Here is a 15869-nt window from a genome sequence, read left to right as displayed (position 1 = left end):
AATGCTGTTTAACTCTGTCACATTTTATAATAGTCCCATTTAGAGATTTTTAACAGACCTCAAATGGGAAGGTTTGTGAAGTAGGGGATACGGACATGGAAAATCTTCAAGATATTTTCTCCCAGGTAAGTTCACGATTTTGCATAGCTGCAAAACCTTTCAGCATATTTCTCACTCTCTGGTATTGTCATATTCATAGCATATATTTTCCATAGGAAAGATGAGGTGACATGTGTGTCTTTTAAAGAAGCAGGCCTGTGAATGCAGTGCTGTATCCTTAACAGGCTCCATAAGCTGAATTGTGGTGAAAGGGGGTTTGGGGAACATCGTAAGAACCCCATGATTTTGTAGTCTGGAGAAACAGAGGCTGAAGGGTGACCCTCTTAATCTTTAAAGTTTCCTGAAGAAAGGAAGTAGAAGGTGCTTATTTTTTCTCCCAGGCATCCAGTGATAGGACAGCTGGGAATGGTTCAAAGCTGCATCAGGGCAGGTTTAGACTGGACATCAAGAAGCATTTCTTTACCACGAGAGGAGTGAAACACTGGAACAGGATTCCTGGTCAGTTGATGCCCCAGACCTGTCAGTGTTTCAGAGGTCTCTGGACAAGGCCTTTAACAACATAGTTTAACATTTGGTCAGAACTAAAGCTGTCAAAGAGATGATTGTTGTAGGTCCCTTCCACCTGAAATAATTCTATTCTATTCTATTCTATTCTATTCTATTCTATTCTATTCTATTCTATTCTATTCCATTCCATTCCATTCCATTCCATTCCATTCCATTCCATTCCATTCCATTCCATTCCATCATTTGCCTGCTGAATATCTGCAATAATCAGCAGGCAGCACACTTCTGCAGCAGAACCTGACACCATGAAGAAAGGAAGGCAGTGACCCTCCTGTACTTGGATTCACATATTTCTTTCCCCTTCTTGAATCAGTTCCAATTGTTCCAGGGCAATTTTATCAACTGATACATTTTTTGGGTTATTGTTTATGGTTAAAGTGTTTAAAATCATTATATGAGAGAAAAATACTTTCTGCTACTATTATGTGGCTTTTCAAAAGGCTCAAAAATCAGAAATCAGTTAAAAGGATCTGCATTTTTTAGTTCCTGGTCTTCTGCTGCCTGACTCACATTCGATTTGTTACTGCTAGTGCTAACATCTTAATTTGGCTGAGAGGAAAAGCTGCCCAGAAATAGTCCCTGTGCCCCACCTACAGGCGAATCCAACATTCCCTCCAACGCTGTGCAGGTCTCAAAAATTCTCTCCTAAGAAAGGGAGTGAAAGAAGGGAGAGGTTCCAGCACCCTCAGCTTTGTTAGCAACCCCAGCTGGGTACATAAACTGTGTTTAAAGCTGTAGTTGCAAGATGAGAGATACAGAGGGGTTTTTTGTCAGTCCTCAAACATTTCCTAAATGAGCTCTGACAGTGGCTGTTACAGCAAGTACAGCCTAAGCAGCTATACTGCCCACTTCTCTAACAGGCCAGATTATTTTCTGGAGTAATTTCAACATCAGAGTTCAGGAATCCTTCTTGTAAATAAAACAGTTAACATAAGGAATTCTCAGTAAAAGCTATTAACTTCTCAACAGAAGGACACATAATAGGTAGAGGAGAAAAGGTGCTCTTCAGGTAATACTATTTGCTATAAATAAATATATTTTTATGCTTAATGAAAGAATTTTTAGTTGGAAGGGACCTCTGGTCATGGTGCACATGACAGCTTTCTTTTTTCAGATGGTGGCGTATGGGAGGGATTTGTTTCTATAATCTTTGTCAGAGCTGAAAAATTTTGTTGCAGAGGTGCTGAGCAGCAACTTTTTCCACCATATTTTGTCACCATATTATATGGCAGCAATCTTATTCCCATGAATGCCATAATCCAAATGGCTGAGGTTGGAAAGGACCCATGGTAGTAGCCAAGAAGTCCCCAGCTAATTAACATGCACAAATCTGAGTGACCAAGAAAACAAAGAAGCTGCATCTAAAGTTACCACCCAAACTACTGCTTACAAATGCTTCTAGATCCAAAACCCAGTCACTCTCTTCCATGATCAACCCCAAAAGAAACAAGGAAGTAATCAGAATGTGGTGGCAGCATTTCCCTAACAAAGATCAGTTTCTTATAACTGGTGACAGCCCTGTGATGGAGAAATAATGATGGAAAAGGAAAAAGAAATTAAATTGAGTTTTAAACTCTCATTAAGATTTAATAAAATGAAATAAAAATGCTCTGGAAAGGTTGGTGGTGTGAGTAAGCATCAGAGAGGAGAGTAGACTGATTAGGTGTTTGCTGTTGGATGTGTTATCAAAAAGCTGACAGTAAGACCACCATAATTGAGGGGAAATCTGTGATTTTTCACTGTATGAGAATTAATCCTTACTGCCCATCTCTCAGTGAAATTATGATCAGGCAAGAGGGACAGCCTGGTTATAACCATGCATCTGCACTTGCATAACACAAAGCAAGAACAAAAAATAATGAAACCTATGAAACAAATGGCAAACAAATAAAAATATAATAATGAACAATAAATACCACATAGTTTTCCAACCACAATTATAAAATAGTCTATTTCCTTTGCCATTTTGATTTAGTAAATCTTTATAGAGTTCCATAATCCCAGTTTATTATATTTCGACATAACTCTCCTTTAAATAAATTTGGAATTCATGAGAGCAGAATCTATATAATGATTGACACCAACAATAATTCACATCAGTCTTTCCAGTAGCAGGGAATGCTGCTAATACAGCTGCAAGTTCTGGGTACGAGTAGCGTTGTTACTCTTTCTCTAATATTAGGAGCCCTAATAGTTAGTGGACTAATGAACTCTGTCCATTCGGTTTTTACCAATATTTCACAAGTAGCTTCTTGCTGAAAGCCAGGAAGAATATGTGTGTTCTGGAGATGGAATCAGTGCCACGCAGTGCTGCTCCCTGACAGCCCAGACACTGCTTGGGAAACCGCCCCCTTCTCTCAGATGTCAACTGCAGCTTCTCCACAGAAACATGTCCTGTTCCTTAGCACGTCTTCATTCATGGGGGTTCTTCCAGCACGTTTTAGTGATAAGACAAAGTAAAATCTGCATTTGCCTCCTTGCAATAATTGGGAGCTGCAGTTCCTTGGATTTTAGGCAGTTTTACCACCTGAGGGCCCGTGTTTGCCACTGACTTCTGCGGGCTAGGCCGGCAAGCCAGCAACTTTTACACGGCACTTACAAAGCACGAGAACAAACGTACAACAAGCAGTTTAAGTGTAACACCTATTTTGCACTCTTTTGCAATCACTGTAATTTTGCATTACTGGTGCGCCCGCTGGAGCTTTCACGTCCCGGCTATGTCGCAATTCTCTGCTGGCACCGTGAGGTGCGGCTCTCCAGGGCACAGCGCACCGCGGGCGGCTCCCACGGAGGTGTTCGACGGCAGGCCCGTGCTGAGCAGGGCAGCTGCAGCAGCGGCTCCGGGCTAGCCGGCATGGCTGCCAATCCCGCTGCCATTCCCGCCACCATTCCCGCTGCCATTCCCGCGGCTCCAGCCGCTCCGGGAGCGCGGCACAGCCCACTGCCGGCGGGCGGGGGGGAGCCAGTGGGACACACCAACCCTCCCAAAGCCGGAGGGGTCAAGGCCGCGCGCTTCCCCTGGCTGTCCCCGGTGGGCGGGGCAGCGGTGATGGGCAGGGCGCAGAGCCAATCAGACAGGTCGGCGGGGCGGGGAAGCCGGAAGCGGTGCGGGGCGGAAGCGCCGCGGGGGCGTGAGCGGGGCAGGGCAGGGCAGGGCTGGGCTGAGAGCGCCGGGGCGGGACCGGGCCGGGCCGGGATACGGAGCGCGACCGGGATACCGAGAGCAGCCGGGATACGGAGCCGAGGCACGGAGCTGAGGCGGCGGCCCTGCCGGTGATGCGCACTCCGCAGGGGCTGCCGGCCCGCTGAGGTCGGTGCGAGGAGCGCCGGCGGCGGCGCCGCGGCCATGCCGTGCACCTGCGGGAACTGGCGGCGATGGATCCGGCCGCTCGTGGTGCTGCTCTACATCGTGGGGCTGCTGGTGGTGGTGCCGCTCTGCGTGTGGGAGCTGCAGAAGCTGGAGGTGAGGGGCGCGGCCGGGGCCGCTCCGCCGGGGCCGCTGGCAGCGGGCTCGGCCCCGGGCAGGGAGGCGGCGGGGATATGTGTTACCTCATCGGAAAAGTATAAAAGTATCGAAATCACGGGTGCCAGGAGGATGGATCCAGCCTCTGCACTGTGATGCCCAGCAACAGAACGAGAGGCAGCAACAGAAACTGATGCCCAGGAAGTTCCACCTGGATACAAGGAAGAACTTCTTTACTGTGCAGTGACCACACACAGGAACCGATAGTCCAGAGAGGCTGTGGAGTCTCCCCTGCTGGGGATATTCAAGAACCATCTGGACACAATCCAGTGCCATGTGCTCTGGGATGACTCTGCTTGAGCAAGGAGGTTGGACCAGATGATCCACTGTGGTCCCTTCCAACCTGACGCATTCTGTGAAAGGACAGGCTGGAAAAGTGCCATGATGCTACTAGACTCATTTGTCCTGCTGCTAAAGCCTAGTAAACTTCAAAGGAACAGGGCAGTGTTTCTTTCCCCTTTTGTTTCCATAATAGTTGGTGTTTGAAGAGTTGGTACAATTCTGAAGAAGTTCAAGTCAGCCAAGATTTTCAAAGTGACAAGAATAGGTCAGGTTGGAGGTGACCACAGTGGATCACCTGGTCCAGTTTCCCTGCTCAAGCAGGGTCGTTCCAGAGCACATGGCACAGGATTGTGTCCAGACTGTTCTTGAATATCTCCGGCAGGGGAGACTGCCCACCCTCACTAGACAATCTGTCCCACTGCGTGGTTCCTGCACACTAAAGGAGTTCTTCTTCATGGGCAGGTGAAACTTCTGGGCATCAGTTTCTGCCCATTGCCTCTTATCCTATTGCTGGGCACGACCAAGAAGAGTCTGGCTCTCTCCATAAGTTCATCATAGAACTTAGATTTTGAAACTTAGTGCTAATGCTGGCATTCATAAAGGTATTTCTGTCTGTTTTGGGAGAATTTAGTAGAGCATCTCTATGGATAGAGAAGCTCCTCTTTTGTGCTGGTGGTACTGTAACTGTGGTGTGTGAATTACACACACATATGATCACATCTCTTCTCTAACAAGAAGTAAAACTTTAGCCTTAAAATACATGTATTGTTCAATGTGATACAGGTCTGTGGCCCCGGAGGTAGGCTTTTTCAGGGTATAATTTTCAGGACTTAATGACAGATCTGTCTTGAATGTGTTTAAAAATTTCAGGTTTGAATTCCTGTTCTGATGCATAATGCATGTTCAGCATAATAGGTGTTTATATCCAAGTTTACTCCATTAAGTCTGACACTTGTAGAGAAACTGATCAGAAGTAAAAGTAGAAAAAAACAGGAGACATGAGATGTTGATATAAAGTAGGGGATCAGAGAAACGATTCTCATCAAAGGAAGCTGAGAAGAGTCTCTTATGTTTCTCAGGTTTTGGTACTTAGGATTATTAGCTGTTTTTCAGAGAGCTTTGATTTAAAATTTCAGCCCTGTGTTTTAGCAGACATTGAGGTTTTATGTATCTACATCCATATCAATTTCAGTTTGTTAAATGAATACTAATCGATTACTATTTGGAACTTGATTTTAAAACGATAAAGACTTTAAATCCACAGGTTTTCAGAAACTTTATAATGCAGCACTGGATGAAGACAAGTTCCATACATAGAACAAGGAATCTGTTGTAGGTTTCAATAAATGAAGTACTGGGCTTTGCTCTGTTTTTGTGGAATGTTTTGTGTACTTGTAATAACTTGACAGTATTAAGACTGAAACTTTGATCTTGCAAGGTTGGAATTCATACCAAGGCATGGTTTATCGCTGGGATATTTCTGCTAATGACTATTCCAATATCTCTCTGGGGGATACTGCAACACTTAGTCCATTATACTCAACCTGAATTACAGAAACCAATAATAAGGTAATATTTCATGTTTTACCTATGCTACAAATACTGGATTTAATTCAGACTAAAAATACCTTTAGTAATCTAAAATGTTCTTTTGTTGTTGTAACAGGATTCTGTGGATGGTGCCGATTTACAGTTTAGACAGTGTAAGTGTTCTCTTACTTGTTACCAGCTCAATCAAATTCTGTTTGTTGTGGGAGTGAGGGAAAACAGTGTCAGGCAGAAACTGTGCTGCATGGAGGGGTAGTCCTAGAAACTTCTGGGCATTCCTGTTTATGGATTATGTCAGGAGCATAATTCTAGTCATACCACATTCTTCTTCTGGAGATTTGGGGTTGCTTTTGATAACCTTTCTTAACCCTATCCTTGAGTATCCTTTATGATGGATGGGGAAGGGGGTATGACAGGAGCTTGCTCTTGGCCCTCCCATCTTAATAGCAGAAGTGGAAACAGGACTGATCCAAGAACTGCCTCAAAATTCAGTACTGTACCTTCCTTACCCAGGTTAGGCTTACTACTAGAATTCTTTCCTGAGTTATGCTTAGTGCTAAAATGATTCCTTTTTGGTTGAGGGGACAAAGGATAATATCCTTTCTACAGTACAACAGCATTCTGATATTCAGAAACTGAGAGCTCTGACAGGTGATCTATAACCAGAGTTTCACTAAAAATAAAAAATCCGGTTTTGGTCTGCAACTCGCCTGTGTGTGTAATTTTGTAGCTGTAGCATTGCTCTCCCCTTAGCCCAGTGCTCCCAGCCCTGTTTGAGCAGTGCCTGCTGGCTCAAGAGCTTGCTGAGCCAGTGTTGTCATTGGAATCCCTTTTGTCTTTCTCGCACATAACGTTTTGTGTACCTCTCTTCTTGCAGTGGATAGCTTTGAAATACCCCAAGATTGCAATATATGTGGATACATGTCGAGAATGCTATGAAGCTTATGTCATCTATAACTTTATGGTTTTTCTTTCAAATTACTTAACCAACCGGTACCCAAACCTGGTGTTAATAATAGAAGCGAAAGATCAGCAGAGACATCTACCCCCTCTCTGTTGCTGTCCGTCATGGGCTATGGGAGAGTGAGTATATCATGACATCTTCAAAGCTTTAGGCTGTGTAGGCAGATCCAAACATTTTGTTTTCATATTTAGCAGCATAACAATTGCTGCTTGATGGAGTGAGTTTATGGTTTGTATGTGTTTGATCAGCTGTGAACCTTTGCTGAAAGCAGCTGTGGACGAGTGACAATCGAGCTATAAAACATCCTGTGAATTGGACTTAGCTACTAACATGCATTGATTGACTCAGGGGTGCTGAAGGAAACTTTCTTATTTTTGAGAAATAATAAAAAAAGGTCTCCTGGAATCTGCTTCCTTTTCTCTTTGCCAAAAACCTCATGTGGAATTGGGAGTAGACTGGGTAGCCGGTTGTTTTTACTTCAGATGAAGGGTGAAAGGTCTTATGCACCTATACTATTTATATCTGAATGCTTAAACTGATAAAATCTCTCTCTCTCTAAACTGATAAAATCTCTCTCTCTAAACTGATAAAATTTCTCTCTCTCTCAAGAGATTTTGGTTTTGATAAAGCTGTTTGGGGTGAGGGGAAGGGAAGGTGGGCTTCAGTGGTCACAGCTTCTTTATACAGTTTGCCATACTGGGCAAAGAGCTTTGGTTCTCTTAAGTGTTTAGGGCAATTATTATTATTTTTAAGTCTCTTACATTTAGACTTGAAGTTCTTACATCTTCAAACACAGCAAATATTGCATTCTCTTTGTTCAGCCCAGCCAGAAGCTTTTAATGGCTAAAATAAGCGAATCATTGAATATATCCAGATCTCTTGTGTATTTTGTGTATACATACCATACGATGCAACTTCTTAAGTCCTGGATGTAGAAGTTGAAATTACCATGAAATTAGAATTTAACTCGGTAAATCTACTGAGAATAGAAATCGTCCATAAGAGAATTGTATTTAAATCCTTGTACAATTAATTTTTTGTTTCTCTTTCAGAGTTTTGTTATTTAGATGTAAACTGGGTGTTTTGCAGTACACTGTTGTCAGACCATTTACTACCATTATTGCTTTGTAAGTACACTGATAAATAATTAATATTGATCTTCAGGATATGATTTTGAGTAATACTGGAAAGAATTGTCATGCCCTTTGTATTGGATCAAGGCAGTTTGAAAGCAGACTCATGTTGCATGCTAAATGGGTCCCAACACTTTGAATCAACTTATGATTTCTTTATGGCTTTTCTATAGCAAATGACTGTTTGCAGAATTGAAATCATAAATACTTTATGCCAGCTTCTGTAATCAGCGGGATAGAATGTGAAGTATTGTTGGGGTGGGAAAAACATTTTTATGATCTCTTAATTTTTAGATTCTTTTTTTCATTGACTTCAACAAATCAGAATTTTTAAAGGCAGGTTTTGTGTAACTTCTGAAATTTTTTTAAACTTTGCATGTGACAAGCTTGACTGTGTGCCTTCATATCATACAGCCTGTGTTTGTAAAGGAACAGTAGGCAGTCAGGCATGATGATGCTGAAAGCTTAATTTCATGAGCTTTGCATTGATGGTAATTACTGTTAATTCTGTGGGGCTGTGAAAAAAGTTGCTACTCACAATGAATATCCATATAAATATTTCTGGTTTTTATATATATATATATATATATGTGCTGTTGGAAACTGATTCTTGTGCAGGCCCCCAGTGCCATATTTGAGTACCAGAAGAGGTTTTGAATTCTAAGGATTGATTGATATAGTGAAGATGTAGCACTTGAGGGAAGTGATCTCTTACTCCATAGTGATTAATTCTAAAAATTCTTCCAGAATTTGTGAACTGGTGGGAGTGTATGATGAAGGAAACTTCAGCTTCAACAATGCATGGACTTACCTAGTTATACTTAACAACATGTCACAACTAGTGAGTATCAGGAGTACATCTTTCTGCTCTTGGAATTCATCAGTACTGTGTGAATTTTCGGTGTGAACTGCTGGCAGTGATTGTGTTAAGGTCTGGTAATTTTTACGGGGAGAATATTTTCTATTGTAAGTAAAATTGCTCTCTATTAAATATTATGCATGAAAAACACTGGAAAACCAGATAATCTAAAAGTTTTATAATTTTTACTATGAAGCTCCATAAAGCAAGCACCTTTCTACCCCAAATTATTTGATGGGTGAGGTGGTATGGCCCAGGCATTAGAGCTGCAGACCTGCCCCTCTCTGGAAAGAGATGACTCCACTTGCCCCCACAGCTTCCTTCCAGCACTCGTACAAAGAATCAGTATGTTAAAAATTCTGGGTTAAAAATGATGATAACATTCACAGGAAAAGATGAAAATGGTGTGTGCAGTGCTGAGAGTCTGGCCTACTCAACACCTTTTCTGGTTGGGTCAGCTGTCAGATAATGTCAGGGTAAGATGTCAGCCCCTAAAATTGAGAGTTTCATTTTGGAGTCCATGGATTGCTTTTACTTCTCTTGGCAACAGCAGCAGGAGTCAGAACAGCATAACAACTGGGATCATTTGGAAATTCTGTCCTCCTCTTGCTGCCACCCTTGTGTTTGATTGGGTCACTGTCACAGAAGGAGCTGTAATTGCTTTCTGCTGTGACTGCAGTCCCAACAGCAGCACCAACTTCTGTGTCCTGGTTGAAATGATTGAAATTTCAGGAATTTAAAAAAAAAATAAAAGAAAGTGCTTTAAAACAGAAAGTCTTAAAAAAAAAAACAGATAGCATTTTAAGGTTGTCTCACGCTATGATACATAATTTAACTGTAGAGATGGTGTGACATAAGTCCCTCACAAAATAAACATGGATTTCATTCATTTTCTTTTCCTTGTCAGTTTGCCATGTATTGTCTGGTGCTGTTTTATAAAGTACTGCGTGAGGAACTGAACCCTATCCAGCCTGTTGGCAAGTTCCTTTGTGTGAAGATGGTAGTTTTTGTTTCTTTCTGGTAAGTGGATTTTTTGCTTGTTACTTCTTGCTCTTGGGGCAGATAATAAATGAACTAAAAAGGCTGGATTTGTTACTAAAGTTAAAAGGCTTAAAATGTCTACCCATAATCTTAGTGAGCTGCGGTGAGGGGAAGAGGGTACTACTGTGTTAGAGAGAGCAGTCTTGTTCACTTAAGATTATTTTTTGGACTTGCTCTTTTGTAAGGTGATTCTCAAGAACATAACTTAGTTTAGAATCTTTACTTGAAGTTATTTCAAAACTATTTTTTTTTCATTTTAAAAGTAAAAAAATTACTTTTTCAAAATAAGTTACTGTAAGTTAAATAAAAATTGCTGTTTGAGCATTGCTCATACTTAGCTGCTAATGAGGGAGTGTATTTGACTATCAGAGCATTACTCTCTGAGCTACAGCAACGTCCTGAAAGAGAAAGAACTTGTTCTTATGACTAAGTGGAGCAACAAACTCTCCTTTGCTTCTCTGTCCTGTTGGTCTTTAGGGTCAGGGATGAATGACATCTCTTGTTAAGTTTGTTTCCTCCTCTTAAAATCTAAGTATATGAACAGAAGAGGTTTTTTTAAGATATGTATACATATGACCAGATTTGCTTGCAGATTTTTGGCACTACTGTTACAATTCTAGTACAAATACTTCTTATAATAAATTCTCTTTATAGGCAGGCTGTGCTCATTGCATTGCTGGTGAAAGTTGGTGTTATTTCTGAGAAACACACCTGGGATTGGCAAAGTGTGGAAGCTGTGGCTACAGGCTTACAGGTAGGAGCAGATGGTTATTTCTGGGGAGAAATGGTTATATATAAGATGACATAGCTGATCTCAAGGAGATAACACAGGCTTGATTAGTAATGTTTTATTCTAAGCTGGGCTAAGTTTCAGCCAATGAGCCCATGTGAGTTTTGTGCTAAACACTTCTATATCCATGGCAGAAGGAATGTACCCCAGTGAAATATGCCTGGATAGCCTTGCATTTCTTCTTGCAGGTATTTATTGTAGAGTAGAGCTGCTGCGTGTTAAATTACCTGTTTAAGTGACATCCTGTATGTATGGCTCTCTGAAAGCTGCCAGGAATATCCTGGTGGAAAAGTAGCTGATGTTAGTATCCCAGGGCAATTGCAGCCTTTCAGTTGTAGAAGAAACCCAGAACTATTCTCCAGTTATGAATGATTAAGTCACTATCTCTGTCATTGCAGGATTTTATAATTTGTGTGGAGATGTTTCTGGCTGCTATTGCACATCACTACAGTTTTTCCTATAAACCTTATGTTCAAGAAGCTGAAGAAGGCTCATGTTTTGACTCCTTCCTTGCAATGTGGGATATTTCTGATCTAAGGGCAGATATCTCCGAACAGGTTCGAAATGTGGGTAAGTAACAGACAGGATTTGTACAATCTATTAACAGCATCTGTATTTCCAGCTTCATGTCACATTATTGCCCACCTTTGTAGCAGCCTGAGAACATTTTATTACAAAATCAGTGGCAGCTGCATGCCTAGAGGATTTCATGGTTTATCTGGCACTTTTTTCTTTCCAGAATTCGTGACTGATTTAGAGTCTAGATTTTAATTTTTCTTTTAAAAAGAAAAGGTTAGGTAAGTTGTTTTTCTCTTAAACGGAAAGACATACTTTTCTTTGATAAAACTAACAATGCCCATGTAAAACTAATACAAAACAAAGACTTCTAATTTAACATGACTGTTTTAGAGTTGATGTGTTCAAAGACTAGTCTGGAAGGATTAAAAAACCTTTTCATTTTGCATAATACTAGGGAGGACAGTTTTGGGCCAGCCAAGGAAAATGTTTTTTGCTGAGGATCATGAACAAAATGAGCATACAAGTTTACTGTCTTCATCTACTCAAGACCCAATTTCTGATGCTTCTTCAATGCCATCTTCACCCATGGGTCACTATCAGGGGTTTGGACACACTGTGACCCCTCTCACAACACCAACAACAGCCCCTGCAGTTGATGGGATTTTTAACCGTTCTGCCAGCCAGGATGCTGAGGAATCACCTGAACTAGAGAACAACTTAGCAGAGAAAGCTCTGGATAAAAGTTAAACTTGCCTTTTCTTTGAATGTGTCAAGGAATCATTACATACTTGCCACACGTGTCCTGTTAACATGTACTGTTAAGGATGGAAGTTGAAAAGCTTGGGAAAGCTGCTGCATGGACAGGAAGAGAATATGGTATGGCTGTAAGAGACATCTGAATCCAGAATCTGTAATGGATGTGAGCATCTGTGAGTACCCCATGGATATGAAACACGCACACTGTAAAGGTTTCTGCATAAATTTAAGCATCATCTCCTTAAACTGCTAAACGCTTCCACATCATACCAAAATTACACTGAATTTCATTAGTGCAAAAGAAACATTTAAAAAAGTCCTCTGCTCATATAAAAATGAAGTGCACGTACTACTAGCAATGGGAAGGCCTAATTCCAAGAATGTATTTTATGGAGAGCAGTAGCAAAAACTGTTTGTGTTAACTTTGCTTGTCTTAATGATGGTTAACTTCCTTACCCAGTGCTGAATGGAATGTGGCTGAAATGATAGCTTCTGTACAGATGCCACCTTCTTCCCATTCCTACATGGCTAAATAAAGTCCCTTCATTAAGATAGTTACTACCAAGCATTAGTAAAGAATCTCTACAAAGAAAACATTCCCTGCAGGCCTTGCTATCCAAGTCCATGTCCAGATCATACGGTTGGTGTATCTGTTGTCTTTGAGGCTCATAGTTTGTAAGTAAGTCTTTTGTATCCAGAAGAGACAGCCAGGATGGTAGGTTGTGGATTAATACTTTACCTTGACTATTCTTTTCCCTAGCCTTCTAAAGTAAGAATAATGGTTACTTACCTTAAGATACATAGAGGGGGAATGAAGGATATCGAAAAGGAAGTAGAAAACAAAACGGATTTCTTTATTTTGGGCTGCAGTAAGTTCTTTAAGTTTTTTTTTAAGCTGTTAAAGCAGGATATCTTGTGTCTGTAGTAATTTGTGTTCTTAAATTTGTGTCTGTGTGTGATTGTATTATGCTTCTAAGTATAGTCTGGATTCAAATGTAATAGCTATTTTTTTTCCCCAGAGAAGACCTTTGCTGAGGTAAAACTATGTAGTAATCTAATACTGGAGTTACTAGGACTAGATTTCAGCCCAAGAAGCAGTACACTTGTATCAAAATGTTACTTTGCAAAAACTGACAATGTCAGTTTTTTGTTTTTATCCCATTATCAGATTTTTACTATTATTGCATGTTTGCAATCTGACAAAAACAACCAAACCAGTAGAGCACTACTTTTTAAATAACAAGATCTTAAGTTTCTTTTCCAGCATTGTTAGCATTTCCAGGATAAATGTTTAACTTCTGGCTGTCAGTAAATTCATCTCAAGTGCTTTTTTTGCAGTACTAGTGTGATGTAAATATTGCGCCTTACTCACTAGGCTGCATATTTTATAGCTGAGTATGTACTTGCTGTATCTGAAGTTAGTGAGAAAGTGAAAATCATGATTTTCAATTTGCCAACTCATTGCCTTTGTTGTAAATAAGCAATTAAAGATTTTATTTAAACTGTTCACCTTCTATCAATTTGATTTACTATTACAGTAATTTAAGTGTGTGAATGACACATGACTACAACCATCCTCAGAGAAGAAGAGGATCTTAAGTAGAACTACTGCAAGAGTTTGTGCTTTCAGTATTTCATGGCTTGTACTGAAAAGGGAATTCTTGTTTGGGTTTATGAAGAATCAATATCTTCTAATCCATGCTTGATCCCAGGTATCACCTTATGCATGTACCAGCTTTGCTCTAAAAGGAAAAAACTTGTACAGGCTCACGATGCATTGGGACCTCAGTGCCCACTGCAGCCACTACCAGAAATAACCTGATTTCTTGCATGTATACAGGTAAAAAGGGGAGGGGGGGGTAGGAGTAATATCTGAGAGAGCAGGGCTGCTGCAAGCAGAGTAGCTACTCTGCTCTAGCTCTTCAAAAACCTCACTCTGAAGAAATTTTTTTTAGTACTTGAAGTTATGTCTGTTTGGTGTGAAACAGGTTCAGAGAGGACCTTGATAGGAAAACAGCTATATAAGTGTCTTGGTTAATTCTTTCAGGGCATTTCTTGAAAGCTACTAAGTTATTATTATTCAGTTATTCTATTTGCACAATATAATATTCCTGCTTGTTTGTTTCTTTCTGAGAGAAAAGTTATTTTTTTAATTGCAGTGGTTTATAGGATCATACCTTTCCCTAAAGACTGCTACTGAATTTAAAAAATAAATACAAATCTTGCAATGATACCTATCCTGTCTTTTGAAAACCACTGCCACAGTATTCCACAGCAAAACGTATCACAATTACGTAAAAAGTTAATTTGCAAGTAGGTAATTTTCCTCCTAACCATATTTATTCCTCTGTTTTTTTATGTCAAACCTCCTCCCAAGTTTTTTTAATCAGAAGTCTTGATTGCTCTTGCCTTACTCAAGGAGACTAGAATGTCTTTAATTTGTGTTGGAGTCATTTTCCTTTTATCTTAATGACTAAAATCTTAAAAAATACACCTAACCTAATCTGTAAGGTTTTTGTTTTTATCAGAGGTCTTCCTGCACAAGAAACCTAAACACTTTTCTATAAAACTGCACTCTGGTGAAATCACCATGTACCTACCAGGTTTAGTTGTGTAAGACTAACTTAAAATTTTATGGATCATGGTTTTAGTTTTGTGTTTAAGAAACACTGTTTTTATGTAGTATCAAAAGCCTCTGTCCTACTCTAATTCACTTGCATTTCATTATATATTGTACCCCTTGGATAAAGGTTGGTATCCAGTTACTTTATCTTCAGAAAACATGACTTTGTGCCTCTACTTTGGAAAAAAATAAAATGGAGATGTTTCCTCCACCCTTCCAAAAGCAGCTTTATTACAGCAATTTCTCAGGTGCAGGTTCAGCTGAGTCTGGGACAACTCCAGCTCTAACAGTCCCTGAAGTTAAACTGAGCAGACTTTACAAAAATAAATAGAAATTGATATATAGAAATCGGTTAAACTATCTGAAATGTTTGATCTATTGAAAAGTATATAATGACTTCAGCAGGCCCAGAACTTACAGAAGAATCATTTTTGGATGGCTCTTTACACTGGCTGCTGTTAAGGCAAGATCACAGAATTCCCTCTTCCCTATTAAACAGATTGCACAGTAAAAAGAAGCTTAGCTACAGAAAAATCTTGCTAACAGTCTTCCTCTTCTCTGCAGAGGTAGAATCAGTGGTGAGTTCAAAGCTTTTATTAGTCTTCCACTTGCATACAAATTTAGCAGAAGGAACTGGTTACCTGCATTATACCAAGATGCAATGCTGTGGAAGATCGTCAGGAGCACTGCAGTGACTGATGTATTTTATACAACTTGCTACAGATAATTCCCATTGTATTCCCAGAAAAAATTCTCGGGGGGATTCTATAAAGTTTACCAGTTCTACCTTTCATTATATAGCTTGAGTTACCCAACAGCACTCCTTTACAGCTTTTTAGAATGCTCTGTGTGCAGCACTAATTTGTGACATGATACTGCAGCTGGAATACTGTTCAGTCCTCCCACAAGGGTAACATCTTAATACACTGATGTAGGAGGCAGCTGAGAAGTTGAATCACAGTCTGAGAAACAAGGACTCTGTCCCAAACAGCTGTTTATTACTGGTACCCAGGTGCTTTTTTTCTCTCACTACAGCTGACCTGGTAGCAGAACTCTGTCCCACTGCTGCAGTCACTACATAAGCCAGCAATCAGGTTTGTGTTTCAGTGAAGACAGTACCTCATCTAGCTTGGTAGGATACCCTTACAGTGCAAATTTTAGTCCACCAGTGGAACTTAAGTATTATTAAAGCAACAAATCAGCC

General features: G+C 40.4%; 1 protein-coding gene across 3 annotated transcripts; it reads left to right on the top strand.

Moving 5' to 3' along the window:
• The first annotated feature begins 3779 nt into the window (after window positions 1–3779).
• Window positions 3780–13549, top strand: TMEM184C (transmembrane protein 184C). 3 transcript variants are annotated; one of them, XM_059843961.1, is made up of 10 exons: window positions 3780–4090; window positions 5871–6001; window positions 6099–6135; window positions 6858–7063; window positions 7997–8071; window positions 8825–8918; window positions 9844–9956; window positions 10632–10731; window positions 11166–11337; window positions 12061–13549. In XM_059843961.1, the coding sequence occupies exons 1-10, from the start codon at window positions 3974–3976 to the stop codon at window positions 12093–12095; spliced, it is 1080 nt and encodes a 359-aa protein (XP_059699944.1). In that variant the 5' UTR covers window positions 3780–3973; the 3' UTR covers window positions 12096–13549. The 3 variants fall into 3 exon arrangements, with proteins under 3 accessions (XP_059699944.1, XP_059699942.1, XP_059699943.1); XM_059843959.1 differs by having other exon boundaries at window positions 3784–4090; window positions 11741–13549; XM_059843960.1 differs by lacking the exon at window positions 5871–6001 and having other exon boundaries at window positions 3785–4090; window positions 11741–13549.
• Window positions 13550–15869: the final 2320 nt, after the last annotated feature.

This window comes from Haemorhous mexicanus, chromosome 4 (assembly GCF_027477595.1).
Source record: "Haemorhous mexicanus isolate bHaeMex1 chromosome 4, bHaeMex1.pri, whole genome shotgun sequence".
Lineage (NCBI taxonomy): Eukaryota > Metazoa > Chordata > Aves > Passeriformes > Fringillidae > Haemorhous > Haemorhous mexicanus.
This window is presented reverse-complemented; position numbering and strand designations above follow the sequence as displayed.

What these genes read in the sequence shown, in the direction of transcription:
- TMEM184C (XM_059843959.1), top strand. Translation starts at nt 3,974, where the DNA reads ATGCCGTGCACCTGCGGGAACTGGCGGCGATGGATCCGGCCGCTCGTG. An exon ending in CGATTTACAGTTTAGACAGT is followed by an intron (nt 6,136 to 6,857) that starts GTAAGTGTTCTC and finishes CTCTTCTTGCAG; the next exon opens with TGGATAGCTTTGAAATACCC. An exon ending in CCGTCATGGGCTATGGGAGA is followed by an intron (nt 7,064 to 7,996) that starts GTGAGTATATCA and finishes TTTCTCTTTCAG; the next exon opens with AGTTTTGTTATTTAGATGTA.